The sequence below is a fragment of the Corapipo altera genome, unplaced genomic scaffold, assembly GCF_003945725.1.
Source record: "Corapipo altera isolate COAL_440 unplaced genomic scaffold, ASM394572v1 180, whole genome shotgun sequence".
NCBI classification, from domain to species: Eukaryota; Metazoa; Chordata; class Aves; order Passeriformes; family Pipridae; genus Corapipo; species Corapipo altera.
In genome coordinates, this window is record NW_020884915.1 from 2883366 (window position 1) to 2898392 (window position 15027).

The following is a 15027-nucleotide window of genomic DNA, read 5'->3' on the forward strand; positions in this document are numbered from 1 at the left end:
GGAAGATTTTAAAAAATGCATCTGGCAACTCTGTGGGTGTGTTTTGTTGTTTGGTTTGTTGTTGGTTGTTTCTGTTTGTTTTTTTTTTCTTTCTTTTTAAACCCCCACAACATAAAATAAGAAACAACACCAGAAACAACTCCAAAATAATTATGAAGCCAATAAATAACCGTGAGCTGTAACGTACACAAATGACTTTCCAGAGGAGGCAGCCAGGGTTGTGTGTGTGTAGAAAAAGTGGGGAAACCCTGGGAGACGGAATGGGGGGGGGGGGGACCCGGAGCCCCCCAGTGCTGGCTGCGGGGCTCAGCTGTTCCAGGGTGAGGAGCCGTGGGCAACGGGGTTCTCCTTGCCAAAACAACAAAAAAATCACAATAACCCCCCCCCCAACCTCTTCAAAAATAAGGGGGGGGGGAGGGGGAGAAGAAACCAACTCCTCTTTTTTTTTTTTTTCCTTTTCTTTTTTTCCTTTTTTTTTTTCTTTCCCCCCTAAGAAGCCGAGCCCAGCTCATCAGCAGCTGAGGCAGGAGCAGGAGGGGTTTTGGAGTTAACTGCATGCAGGAAATCTCTCACATCCTGAGTCCCGGCTCGCTCCTCTCTGTAACTGTATATTATGGGGCTGCTCTCCAGCCCCAGCTGATGAAAGTTTGTCTCCCTCAGTCTGGGCTGAGATGTCAGAGCGCCTCCAGGCCGAGCAGCCGCGCTCCCCCCGTGCGCTGCCCCCAGCCCGGCTCCCCGCGCTGCTGCCGCTGCTGCTGCTCAGCCTGCCCTGCCTGCCCTCGGCATCGCCCCGCGCCCGCGGTAAGTCAGCCCGGCACACGCGGGGCTTCTCCTGACGGCATTCCCAGCCCCGCGCTCCATTTTAACGGGATAAGGAGAGCGGGGATGGCTTTGGCGCGGTGATCCCCCCGCCGCGCTGCGGGACGCGCTGCGGGACTGGAGGGAGGGAGGTCCCGGCCGGGGACACGCGGAATTCCCGCTCCTCTACGCGGCTTCCCAGCTCTTCCCGGGAAGTCTCCAGCACTCCGAGCCCCGCCGCGTCCCTGGCCCCTGCACCCGCAACCCCCGCGTTGTCACATCCCCCGACACCCCAATCCCACTGGGTCCCATCCCTGGCACCCCCAGCCCCTCCAGGGTCCCAACCCTGGCACCCCCGTACCCCAGCTGTGTATCCTAAACCTCCCGTGGTCCCATCCCTGGCACCCCCAGCCCCGCGGGGTCCCATCCCTGGCACCCCCATACCCCAGCTGCGTATCCCAAACCTCACGTGGTCCCAATCCCTGCACCCCCAGCCCCACCGATCTCTGCCCTCTGGGATGGAGGGGTGGTCCCAGGGACCCCCCCGGTGTGTGTTGGGGGTGCCCTGTGGGGTCTCCCGGAGGAAATTCTCTCCCCCCCACCACCGACGCGTCCCTCTTCAAACAGCCCCTGGGAATGAATTAGGGGTCTGGAAGTATTGTCAGAGTTTGGACTCTGCTTCCAGCCGGAAAAAATTGCTTGGAAAAGCCAAATAGTGATGGCAAGAGCGTCCTGGCTGGGGAAAAGTTTTCTCGCCGCTGTGTCCATTCAAAGGGAGGCACGGCAGGGATCGGGAAGGATGTTTTGGGGCGCGGGCTCTGTGCTATCCGTGTTATAGAAGCCTAGGAGAGCGACTTGTCTCTTCACTCTGCAAGTCTGGGGCTTATTCCGGAATCCCTGGAGGGCCCAGCCCTCTCCTGTTCCTTAAGCAGCAGCTGACAATGCATATTTTATGCGAGAGGAGGGGAGATTCTCCTGTATAAACACATGTAACAGCGCTGAGGGGTGTGTGTGTCCCTGTGTGTTACTACAAACTCATCCCGGATCCTTTTTTTTTTTTTTTATTGTAACTTTAAACTCTGTAAATGTTTGCTTGCCTCCAAATGTCTTGACAGTGACTTTCACTGGGATTTTGGCTCTGGACTTGCTAAGAGAAAGACGGGAAGACATTTTAGCACATTGAAATCCCAGGGTGGGAAGGACAAGGTGTTGAGTTTTATCAGGCACCTGGGGTTTATGTTAATGAGTTACCAGGAGTTGCAGCTTTGCTTTGCCTTTGTGAGGGGTCTTAATTTCTCCTTGTCAATGCTTCTATTTACACCAAGTCAGTGTGTTTGGGATAAAGGCTGCAGAATATCTCAGGTAGATGAGGAGAAATAGTTCCCCTGCGGCTGTTCCCTTTTCATGGATTGAGGGTGGGTTGATTTGGGTGGAGGCAGCACGTACCCCTTCTCTGAGTGTGGGAGCCACTGTGGCTGGACAGACCCCTCCATGGTTTGGAGGTGCACTGGGACAGAGGATAAACAACTATACATGCAGGAAAGTTTGAGATAAGATGCTTCAAAGCAGTTGTCCTACAATAACTAGAAGGCAAACTTCAGGGAGCTTGGCTTTAGCACACAGATGAGTGAAAAGACTCGTAAGAGGGGTTGGAAATCCTGTTACTTGTGGCCTGGGATTCCTTGGGAATCAAACTGGAGCTCTAAGATTACATTTTCACTGATGATTGAGCTCTGTATAAAGTTCGTGCCAGCTGTTTATGTCTATGGTGCCCACCTCTAGATGTCCAAGCTTGGGCAGAGTGGTGCTTGATGCCCCTTGCAGCTCAGCTGCACTTTGGGTTTGCTTTGCTACATCTTCCCTACTCCTCTTCTTTCCATAACATATCTATAACTTGCCCTTTTCCATCTGCAGCCAGTGTGCTCAGCTAGCATCCCCTCCTTAATTCCACTTTTTCCTGTGGAAGTAGAGAACAGCTTTAGCTTTGCCAGAGCATGTGCTGCTTTCTTGATCAGGGAGGTGCTGAAAGTTGCAGCCGCGTGTTTCCGCGCCGGCCAAGCTGCCCGGTGACGAAAAGTCCTCTTAGCTGTGCTGGCACGAGTCTCACCAGGCGTTCTACAGCTCTGCAACTTCTACCTCAGCTGGCTTTACTGCTCTGGGCATGGTGGGAGAGAGCTGAGGTGCTGCCAGGACATCCTAATTTTGACATAAACACGTGCTTAGTGATTAAGACAAATTTGAGTTACGATACGCCTTGGAAAACTGGGTTTGAAATGTGGCAAGAGACGTACACAGTGTGGGTCTGCCCGAGTAACAGCTCTAATATTAAACAGAAATTGTCAGGTTATGAACTAGACAGCTTAAAAGTAGCCTTGCTGCTCACTTTTAGTATATTTTCTTTTCAGTTTTTATGGGTTTGCAACTGCCCTTCTAGTTTTCGGTGTTATTTTTGGTTGCTGGCTGAAGGACCTCATGGACAAAAAGGAAAACCAAGTGGAGTACTGGCCCCAAAAAGGGAAAATTAGCTTTGTCATCCTTCTGAAGGGGGATATATAGTAGGATAAGATCTAAGCTTTCATACTCAGTCAAATGACTTAAAATCTACACCTGTATAAGCTTTTTGTGGTCAAGGCCTTCCTGGATCTGCAGGGCAGACAAAGTGATGGTGTGTAAATATAAATTCAATATTTTCTCTGTGCGTGTAAACTCTTAGATCTCTTTTAAATATTGGGTGTTAGCTGGGAAAACAGCAGGAAAATGAATCATAGAATGACAGAATCACAGAATGGTTTGGGTTGCAAGGGACTATAAATTATGATCTTGTTCCACCCCTCTGCCATGGGCAGGGACACCTTCCACTAGCCGAGGTTGCCCTAAGCTCCATCCAACCTGGTCTTGGACACTTCCAGGGATGGGGCAGCCACAGCTTCTCTGGGCATGACAAAATGAAAATCCTATAACTGGAGCCCAAAATTCTTTACCTTCAACTAAAATAAGTTTTGTGAAAGATTTTATTTTTGTTACTGATTGCCACTGCATTGGGTATCATGAAAATCAACTGCAGGGGAAGAAATCTTGCCTTGTCTCTCACTCTAAATCCAATTTCTACAGCTCACTGTGTGCTTTAGAGCTCACTTACAAACAGTGTCTTCTTTCAAACTGTTCCAATACTCCTGGCAGGTATTTCTGGTCTGTGTATAATCACCTCCTTGTCTGATGATTACCCCTATCAGGTCCCCTGCAGACAGCCTGGCATGAGCTGTCACTGACCATGGGGCTCCACAGCTCCATGCCAAAATCCACCAGCAGAGGATATTATGCCCACTCTTAAAATTGCATTTGCACCATTAACTCCTACTCGCTGGGGAGCTCATGGGTTGTTCATTGGGGTTTTGTCAAGTGTCTCATCTCTTGTTTTTGTTGGAATTTTTGGAAAACTCTCCATCTCATGATTGACAGGCTGTGTTTTGGTGGCTTTTCATCCTGCTTGCAGCACAGAGGCTGCCCCAGTGGAACTTCTCTAATGACACGTGAGTGACTGCAACAGATCAGGGCTGTGTATGTGTTACTTCCACGAAGGTTGTCACTTGCTGCTGCTGATCATGAAATTCTGTTTTAAAAAGGCTTATTTGGTCCCCCACCAGCCTTGTTCAGACTTCATGTATCCTCATCCTGACAGATTTACCACTAGTGTTTCTAACAGATCTCACACTGCCTGTGCAAACTGTCCAAGGAGTCCAGCTGAGCTTTGTTTTATTTTGTTAGTGTTCATGTACATCCTTTTGGGCAGCAGATTTGTGCTCCAGGGCTGTGGTGTTGCATGTGAATGATGCTCCACGAGCTGCATTGTCTGAATAACTGGACTGGTTGGGTGGGTTTTCCCTTGACTTTTGCTGTGAGAGTTGTTATAAACCAGGAACTGACATTTTTAGGGTGTTTGGAAATAGGTCTGAAGCACTGTTAGGTTGTACAACCAGGCTCTGCCAAAGCAGGCTCTCCCCAGCTCTGTGTCTCACACAGCATCCCAACCTGCTTAGGATACCAGACTCTTCATGCTGTTCATGTTGGAGATATTTTTTTATGTAATCCCTTTCTCCCATGGCTTTTCTTCCTCTACAACTTCTTGTGTTTTACTCCACATCATCGCAGATCTCACTCTCCCTGTTGCATGCACATTCTACTTAAATTTCAAGTAGCTTAGTAGCTTTTCAAATTTCTCCCAGGATAAAAGCACATCATCTCCACAATTTTGTAGGACTAAAGGACTAAATCACATCTGCAGAGGTTTCTCTGAGGTTCTGCTGTCTTCCCAGGGCAAATCTACAACAAATTAAATTAAAAACAGGTTGAACAGGGCTTGGAGCAACCTGGTCTAGTGGAAGGTGTCCCTGTCTGTGGCAGAGGGGGTGGAACTGGGTGGTCTTTGAGGTCCCTTGCAACTCATGAAGAGCCCATAGCTTGAGTAGATCTGTTAGAGGGTTGCAGTTGATTCTTGATAGGACAGCGCAGCCCAAAAGGTCAATCCCTTTTGTTTCTGGCTAGCACAGAGCTTAGGGTTTAAATTGTCTTCATTTTGTAACTTTTTAATAAAAGGATCCCACTAACTGAGAAAAGGGGTTGTTTCTCAGCAGACCCTTGCTCCAGAATGTTGAACCATCTCTTTTTAATGTCATGTAAGAGTTTGAGGCCACGTGGGTATCGAATGTGATGCTGGCATTGGTGCTTCAGAGAGTGATTTGAACTTCTTCATCTAATCAGAAATGTTGATCCTCTGTTAAATCACTTCAGGTTGTTTCACTGATTTTTTTACAACCGACATAAATGAGCTTGCTGCTTTCCATGACTTTGAGTCAGGGTGAGAAATATTTGTATGGTTTTGGGGCGGGAGATTGTCCATTCACGAGGTCAACATGCTAAAACCATTCATTAGAAGAACAAACTCCTTCTTGTCCAAAATATATGATGTAATAAGGCAAGAAGTGAAATGTTTCATGGTGTGTTAGCTATGCTGGATAATACACATCAAGGCATAAAAAGCTGGATGCAGAATTTGGCACAAAAGAATCTTTAATTAGTTTATTTTGAAATATTTGTTAAGAGGAACTGTGTTAGTCCCTGGGAGTTTAGTCTAATAGTATATGACATATGCATTAAGTGAAAAACCTTCCTCTGACAATGGTGAAAGTTTGCTGTTTTCTTGCCTTTTTTTTTTTAAATGTGTTCTAATTCTGAAAGCAGCTGGAAGATAAATAAACCTCATGTGTGACTGTTTACTTTTGTAAGAATATATTAGGATATAAACTTCATTGAATCCAAGTATTTATGGGATTGTTTTGATACAGTCATGTAAAAAAACCATTAAAAAATAAAAGATCTGGACTTTATCATAATGCTACATTTAAGAAAGTAAACATATGGGCCTGATCATCTGTGGGGCTGAGCATGACCAGGATTTCCATCCAGCAGCACTGTCTGTGTGCAGCAATGGTTCCTCACTGAAGGTCGTCTATTAATTCAACAATTAGAACACTCAAGGAGGACTGTTCAGCCGAGATTATTTAAATTGGTATTGCATTCCTTTTCTGCCATTGAGAGCACTGTGGTGACAGAGAGCTGAGAATAAAATGTGACCTCTGCAGTGCATAGGGACAGAAATAGCATCTCACTTCTGATCCATGTTCCTCTCTGAACTGAAGATCATACTCCTGTCTCCAGGTTCAAATCCACTCTTGCATTTTAACACAGGTTTCAAAGTGTGAGGTAAGCATTCCAAAAGAAGTAGGATTTATTTCATCTATTGTGTCTTAAGTGAGGAACATGCATCCCATTGGAGAAACACTTTGGGTAAATGCTTGTGGTTGAGGGGAAATGCAGGGTCATTGCAGAAGAAATCACAGAATCAGAGAGTGGTTTGGGTTGAAAGGGACCTTGAAGATCATCTTGTTCCATCCCCTGCCATGGGCAGGGACACCTTCCACTAGCCCAGGTTGCTCCAAGCTCTGTCCAACCTGGCCTTGGACACTTCCAGGGATGGGGCAGCCACAGCTTCTGTGGGCAACCTGTGCCAGGGCCTCACCACCGCCCTCATAGGGAAGAATTTCTTCCACATATCTTGCCTAAATCTCTCCACTTTTAGTTTAAATATTCAGTCATCAGAAAGGAGGAGCTTACCTCGTGTGGTCTACGTTCCTTGTCTGTGTGTGTGATCTTCAGTTGGAATTAATTTTCTCAGCTCCATGGATCTGGCTCCTTTGTACAAGCTGATGCTGATATTCTGTGTTATCATTTAAGGTCTGCTTTGCACCATCAGAGGATGTGTAGGCAAGATGAGCAAAGCTGTGCTGGTGACCTGGGAAGACATCCTGCCCTGAGGAAACCATAAAAGCAAATGTTCATTACTCCTGTAGCTCACCTCCTGAAGGAATGTGGGAAAATCAGGAGTTATGGACTGATCCAGTGCTTATGCTGACACTTGCTGTAAGGCCACACACATAAACCTGAGGAGGATAGGTGGCTTCAAGAACATTAAGTAACTCTAAGTTTTCTTTTCATTCATGTTTTAAAGACCAGAAGAGAGACTTCAGTGACAGTTTATGTTAGTACAAGTGCAGTTAATTTTTCTGCTGCTGTGTAATGTGAGTAGCAGGTATTCCCATACAAACAAAAACTCCTGATGGATGTAAACTCCCCAGCCCAGTAGCTCATTTTCTAGGCTTGGGAAAGAACTACAAATCACTTCCCATGCATTCTAACCTAAATTAATACAGAAATTCACTTCAGCTGGATTTGCTGTGTTTTCAGTGTGATTTCCCAGAGAAATCTGAATGAATGATTTGTGTGCCTGTGACGAGCACAACTCCAACTCCCACTCAGTGGTGCGTTTCACTGATGATTGTATCCAGGAAGGAACATCCCTCAATTCAGCTATGCTGAGGGTTCCTTGTACTCGGTGAGGGAGGCCAGTAAATCACTGGAGAGAAGGATTGTACTGTACCTTTTGAAAGACCAGGAGGAAATTGTGTTTTGGAGAGTGATTTGAACTTCATTCAGTGAAAGTAGCCTTTCATGAGGGTTTGGAGGGGAGGAGCTGGGGAGGAACACTGGATCTGGATTTTCACATAATTATCTGGACTCACTGCTGAAAAGTGAATATATATTTAGTGCCTTTTTCTTTGCCATTGGAGCACTAGGGATTAGTTGTGCCTGTGCTTGTAAAGCAGAGGTTATTATTTCTCCTCTTCAGTAAGTGCTTTTGGTAGGTGCTGCCTCGTTGATACTGAGGGCTGAGTTCATAATCAGGATAAGAATCTGTGGGACTGGTATCCTTTGGGGAAGGAGCAGCACTTCAGGAAAAAGCAGATGTGCCCCAGTAGCACCTATGCTGGGGTGATGCTAAGATGGGACATCCTTCACTATGGCACACTGGAAATAGCTGTGGGAAAACATTGTACAACCTTTGATGATTTTTATCCATTGTTAATCCTTTCCTGCTTGTTTTTACAAGAAGGAATGGCTGGGAAAATGGGCATGGTGTGCATCAGGACTTGAAAAAGCAGCAGTTTAAAACAGGATTTTGCAGCAAGAGGACAGAAGTTGTCCTAAGCTGTTGTGTCACGTACTTTCCAAAGCTACTTTGGGTTTGAGTCTTGCATTTATAACTTGCCCTCTTTTGTGAACTCCAAGCACTGAGCTCTGCCTTGGAGGGAACCTCTCTATACCCCCCCATCACCCGGTGTGCTGAAATGCCCTTTGGTTCAGGGCTCTGCTGCTTTATTTCTCTCAGATTTTGAAGTGTTCTCTTCTAGGAAAAAAAAGATAACTCTGTCTTTGGACTGGTTCTGAATAGTAATTCTTCAGTCAAACATAACAGCATCACAAATGAGGCTGGACAGCTGTTTCCCAAATATAGTCTCTGTATATATTCTATACACATAATAAAGCTGGGTTTGGGCTATTTGAAATGTTCTGCAGTCTCCCTGCCCCCTCCTGCAGTCAATGGCAAATGTTATTCTCAAAACTCCACTTGTCACATTTTGTTCTTGAGAACAGGGAGGATATTGAGATATATACTGGCTTCTTTCCTTGAGTGCATTTCAATATGTATTTTGTATAATGAGAGCCCAAATCCTTCTCACATTACTTATGCTTTAATCACACTGTGCTCTCCCAAGATTGCTCTAATCGCATTTGCATCAGCAGGAGGAACTCTCTGTGATGAGCAATATTTCATCTGCAAACAGAGGAGACAGATCTCGGGCTCGTGAGGAGGAAGGAACTGGCTGTCCTGGATTTGTAGCAGCACAGCTCTCCAGCAAGGGGTGGTGTAGCATCCTGATTTGAGAAATATTTGGGAATTAGAAGGAACAAAAGCTGGTTTTACATATTTTTTTTTCTTTCTTTTCTGAGGACCTGTCAAGTGTGATAGTTAGTTCCCTTTTAATTTTCTAGTAAATGGCTTTTTGGCATGTGTTAGCTGCCGAGAAGAGCTCTGGTGCCTGGTGCAGCAGACATCATTTTGTACTTCAGCCATGACATTACTCTCTATGAGAACTGAAAAGTTATATAGATATTACACCAATATATAAACCATGTGTGTTAGAAAGACAAGTTCAGTTTTGAAATATTTGCCTTAGCTATGCTTTTCACTTTCAATCTGTGCCAAACATGTGCTTGAATGACTGATGGAGTCATATGGTTCCCTGAATAAAGCACTTTATTGTGCGCAGACTTAGAGCCTTCCAACAGTTGTATTACAGAAGCTTGAAGATTAAGATGATCCAACTGCTTAGGGGGTATGTTCCACAATGAGCATTTTAGTTTGTCTTTTTTCCCCCTCCCTCTCTATTTTTTGCCCTGATATGTGTCATTAGTTTGTTCAGCTGGTCGCACAGTGACACCCACCACAGAGTATTTGGTGGAGAAGAACAGCAAGTTACCTTCAAATTGGAGCTTTCCCTCCCATGTCCCTGTTAAAATGTTGAACACATGACTTATTCCATGGAGTTTATGGGATTTCAAGGGGGAGGGGTGGGAGGGCTGTTCCCTGTCGCCGATTATTTCATCAGCAGAACTCGATTTAGGAAGGGAATAACTCAATGCAAGAACAAGTGACGACAGGAGATAGTTCTCAGAATTACAAACCTGAAATATTAAAAAACGTGTTTTTAATGCTGTTTAGTTAATGGGGATCAGTGGTTCTCAAACCCCTGTTTCTCATCTGAGCAGTTGATGCTCACGGAGCTGCTTGGAGCGGAAGATCCGTGGACGTGTCACGGAGCCGTACATGGAGCACTTCAACACTGACAGACCTGTCAGGCTGGAGGGAGGATCTTTTTCCATTAGAAGCCAAAAGAACAGAAAATTAAATTCAGAAATGCATGGAATCATCCTGCTGCTGCCTCTCCTCAGGCTCATCAAAGACCTTTTGCTGACTTTTGATGTTTTAAGAATTTTCGTACATGAGTAGTAATTTTGCAAAGTGAAGGAAAAGAGGAGATTCAAGCTCAAGAAGATCCATGGGATTAGTTGCTTTCCAAAAGTTACTTGTGCTTAAATGTTGGAGCTCTTATGTTTGGGAATGTGGGGAGAAAGGAGAAAACAAGTAAAACTTTGTGTTTAGTTAGGTAGTTTGCCTTTCTTTCCTTTTTTTTGAAAAATAGTTATTTTGCAGGCAGGCCCTGAAAGGACTAATTCTACCAGATTTTGTAAAGAGACTCAATGCACTGCTTAGGTGAGCAAAGTTCAGCTGGAAAAATAATTTAGGATTTTAAACTAATAAAAATTTTACTGCAAAAGATAAGATTTCTACTTAATGCATAAAAGCCCAGGCTTTTGTGCTTGTGTATGTAGAGGAGGGCAGAGCCTGGCATGTTATGTGCTGCCTTTTATAAAGCTGCCTAAGTGCTGTAAGTGGGATAATGGGAGCACCTTATCAGTGTGGTGGAGTTTCTGATTTTGTCCTTTCTTTTGAGAGGGTGTCTGTTCTCAGCTGCTGATTAGTGTAAAATTCAAGCTATTGCTTAGTTGACCCTATGCAAGTTATTGGGCTTCCTTTCTTTAACCATTATGTACTAGAAATCTTGTGCAGTTTATTTTGCAGGATTTTCACATTTATTATCAGATATATTTTTTTTTTTTTACATTTTTGTTATATTAATGCCTAGACAAGCTGTGGCTGCCCCATCTCTAGAAGTGTCCAAGGCCAGGTTGGACGGGGCTTGGAGCAACCTGGGCTAGTGGAAGGTGTCCCTGCCCATGGCAGGGGTTGGACTAGGTGGTCTTTAAGGTCCCTTCCAACCCAAACCGTTCCGTGATTCTATGATTTTATTAAGCACCAATTTATTTTTCCTGTCTCAGACAGAATGGGTACCATTCTAGGAGGTGGTTTCAGCAAGACCTGTGCCTGGATAATGTTTAACTTGGGTGATATTTAGGCTTTTGCTGCAAGATGGAGTGAAATAGAGGACTGGAATCACACATCCCCATGCCTTGGCCACATAGTTGGATAGTTGACACTTTTTTTTTTTTTGGCATGATATAGTCTGAGCCCTAATGTTAACAATTTCCATTTAAAGCAAGTAGATTTTGAATTTTTTTTTTCTTTGATGCACAAGAGCTGGATGTGATCCTCTGCACTCAGAAGTTCTATATTGGAATCCTATCTTGCTTTATGTATAGCTACTTTATGCTCTTGTCACCTATAAATATATCAGTACTGGCAAGATAAATACCAAGCTGTATAGAAAGCTAAAGGACAATCATGGATCCTGTCATCTTTGGTTTTTTAGATTATATAAAGTAATTATTTTAGTTCCCTTCTTGTAATTCAGCCTTTCCACTTCCTTGCTTGCCCTGGCAGCCTTTCCAATCCACCAGCTCCAGGCTCAATTAATCTTCTGTGAATGCAGGTGAGGAGAAATGCCCACAACATTCCACATGTACTGCTATTGCCAACTCCCAGGAGTAACTTGGATATCTGATATTCCCTGATGTACCTCTTTTGATGCAGTGTTATCAATGTTATGCTGAAGAGCGTGTGTGGGTCATTCTGGTGTCACTTGCCGTTGAAGATTAATGGTTAGAGCAGAAAACTTAATGGTCCCTAAGGGTACAACCCTCCATCCTCTACTACTTGGTTTCAACCCTTTGCTCCAGCCTGCAAGTTATTGGATTCTCTTGTAAGATTCCTGTCCTTCTCTGTCCAGACATTATGTCCTAACTTGGAGCACTGGGTTTGAGGACACCTGTGCACATTGAATAAGGCTGCTGGTGAAAATACTGGGATTAATCCTAATATATTTTTTTACTGAACCTTGGTAGAAACTTTCCCTTGCCTGGTTGGTAAGTGACGTGCTTGTGGATAGACTGCTCTTCTTACCCTGTTTCAGCCCCTTCTTAAAATATCCTAAGTTCACCTCCATCTTGAAGAGCAATACTTGGTCCTCCTCTCTCAGTGTGTAAACTTGGTAAATTTATGTGTAAATTTGAGATTAAAAGGCTCTATTTTGAGTCTGGAGGTGGTAGAAGAATCATCCCAAATGAGAGAAAAGTTACTGATGGGGGGATAAAGCTCTTTGCCAACTGATGGGCATCACTGTTGGCAGTGGTGGCTCTGTTGAGATTCCTGCATAGCTTTTTGGGGTTGGGGGCACAGAGCAGAGCCGAGGTATCTCAAGTCACAGGGGAAGCTGTCTGGGAGCAGAGCCTGTGGGGATGGCTCAGTACCACAAAACCAGTGGCCAATGGTTGAGTGAGTGCTGGGAGCAGCCATGTGTAAATCCCTTCCTCCATAGCCAGGAATGACCCATCCAGGTCATGGATCCCACTAACTAAGCTGAGGAAGCTGAAGAAAATGAGGAAGGAAATGGATAAAGTACATCCTTCCTGACTTGCAGGGCATTGCCAAATCCCTGCAGTACAGAGCACTGCCCTTGGCTGTTCTTCATTTGCTGAAAAGACTGCTCTGTGCTGTTTTTCTTTTCTATCCTGAGATCATTCCGATGCATTGGTGTTTTGCTGCACAGGAAAATGTAGATACACTGTGACTTAAAATTCTGAGCCCATTCATGATAGAAAAGTTAACACAAGGATAATTCAATTTAATTTAATTTAGCCTTTTTTATTCTCCCTCTTCTGTTATTTTCATAACTCAGCAGCAAGTGCAGTGGGTGACATGAGGGGTGTCTGGGCACAGCGTGGTGGGGAAAGGGCTGTAGATTGGAGTAGAGATGGGTACCCCACAGCTCACTGGGGCCCTGGCTGGGCTTTCTTGGGGTTCTGGAACTGTGAGAGTCCTTGAGTGTCTCATGACTGATGCTCCTATGAAGAAAGGCTGAGAGTTGGGATTGTTCAGCCTGGAGAAGAGAAGGCTTCAGGGAGAGCCCCTTCCAGTGCCTAAAGGGGCTCTAAGAGAGCTGAGGAGGGACTTTGGACAAGGACCTGGAGAGACAGGACAAGGGGGAATGCCTTCCCACTGCCAGAGGGCAGGGTTAGATGGGATACTGGGAAGGAATTCTTCCCTGTGAGGGTGGTGAAGCCCTGGCCCAGATTGCCCAGAGAAGCTGTGGCTGCCCCATCCCTGGAGGTGTCCAGGGCCAGGTTGGACAGGGCTTGGAGCAACCTGGTCTAGTGGAAGGTGTCCCTGCCCATGGCAGTGGGTGGAACTGTATGGGCTTTAAGGTCCCTTCCAACTCAAACCATCCTGTAATTCTCTTAATCATGTTATTGCGTGCGGGCCAAGATGTGTGGATGGGAATCCCAGAACGTGCACATCCACAGTAGGAAGGAAGCACAGCATCATAATTAACTTTACTGTAAATCTGTATGGTAACAGATGGATGATGTTTATAAACCACCCCAGGTCTGACTCTTCTCCTGCACTGTGCCAGGGAGCACAGCCAGCACTGCCAGGATGGTTGGGACATGCATTTGGTGGGACACATTCTCTTTTTCCTTCCACTTAATCCCGTTTTATCCAGAACCACTCAGCACTGGCAGCATTCACCTCTCTGTTTATCATAAGGACAAATAAATTGCACTGCCTCACTAAAAGCTTATTAATTTTAAGTAAATGCAAATCTGGAGTGTGTCTGGGCTTCTTCAGGAGGCAGAGGCCGGTGAGCAGAGATGTCACGTCACGTGCTCAGAGTTTCTTTTGCACAGAGCTCAGAGGAACTGAAAAGCAAAGCAAAAAGATGAAAATTTTTTTTTAACTTCTCTGCCAACAAGTCCTTGTATGATACTGTGCAAAGAAGAAAAGTTGTAGAAGTACATGGCAGATGAAAAATATTTAAGCCCTGCAAAAAGTCACTGATAGGTAACAACTTCTTATCTCTCTATTTGTACAAAGTAGCTTTTATATTAGTGGGGGAAAAAAAAAGAATAAAGGACGCTGCATCAGCTTGTGGGCTGCTTGTGGATCAAAAGAGTTACCTTCAGTGCAGGCTGAAAATAGAAAACAGATAGACACAACTGTGAAGGTTTTCTGTGAAAAAGGGGGAGACGAGCCTGAGTCAGGGAGGACTGGACAGAATTTCACTGAAATGGAAAATAAGTAGGTGAGTAAGTAGGTGCATGTGACACAAAAGATAGGAAACCTGGGTCTAATAAAAGTTTCTGGTATTGCAGATGGCCTGATTTTCTTCTCCTCTCATGACACGTTACCGAAATTTCAATTCTCTGATTTCAATTATTGCACTATTTATGTTGCTGTAGTACCAAGAGTCCCCGTGGAGAAGAGGCCTCATTATTAATGTAACACAAACAGCTGTAATGGTTCCAGCTTCAAAGAAATCCTAATGAAAATGGGGAAGGGAGATGGAAAGTGGCAGAGAGGAAATACCAGCATGTCTGTGTGCATGAGGAACTGCAGCCCTGGGAGCTCAGGGGATGTGATGGAGGTGATGGAAACCCTTCCTTAGCACAGGTGTCCTCTCCCATCCCGTTGTGCTCCTCTCCTGGTGCCCCTTGGATGCTCCTTGGGAGTGCTGGGCGAGGGGTGCATTCAGAGATGGGTGGCCCAAAATCAATAGGAGAGAACTGGGACTGAGTTTTGTTCAGCCATTGTGTGAGAGATTGGGTAAAACATCCCTCCCTGGGATAAATTCTTTGGTGTTTCCAGCCCTGTCTGAGGTGAGGGCTGTGCGTGCTGAAGGTTCTCTGAGGTTGCCAGCAGCTATCCCCCCTTTGTACCTACCCATTTTTGTCCCATTTTTTCCAAGTTTTCTGCAC

At 45.1% G+C, this 15027-nt stretch overlaps 1 protein-coding gene across 2 annotated transcripts in view; it reads left to right on the plus strand.

Annotated features, from left to right (window-relative positions):
• Positions 1 to 613: 613 nt before the first annotated feature.
• Positions 614 to 15027, plus strand: part of ADAM12 (ADAM metallopeptidase domain 12) — a 182842-nt gene continuing 168428 nt past the window's right edge. For both annotated transcript variants that reach the window (XM_027655327.1, XM_027655326.1), the window contains exon 1: positions 614 to 801. In XM_027655327.1, coding sequence (XP_027511128.1) covers positions 672 to 801 — 130 coding nt within the window. In that variant the 5' untranslated portion in view covers positions 614 to 671. The remainder of the gene's footprint in view (positions 802 to 15027) is intronic.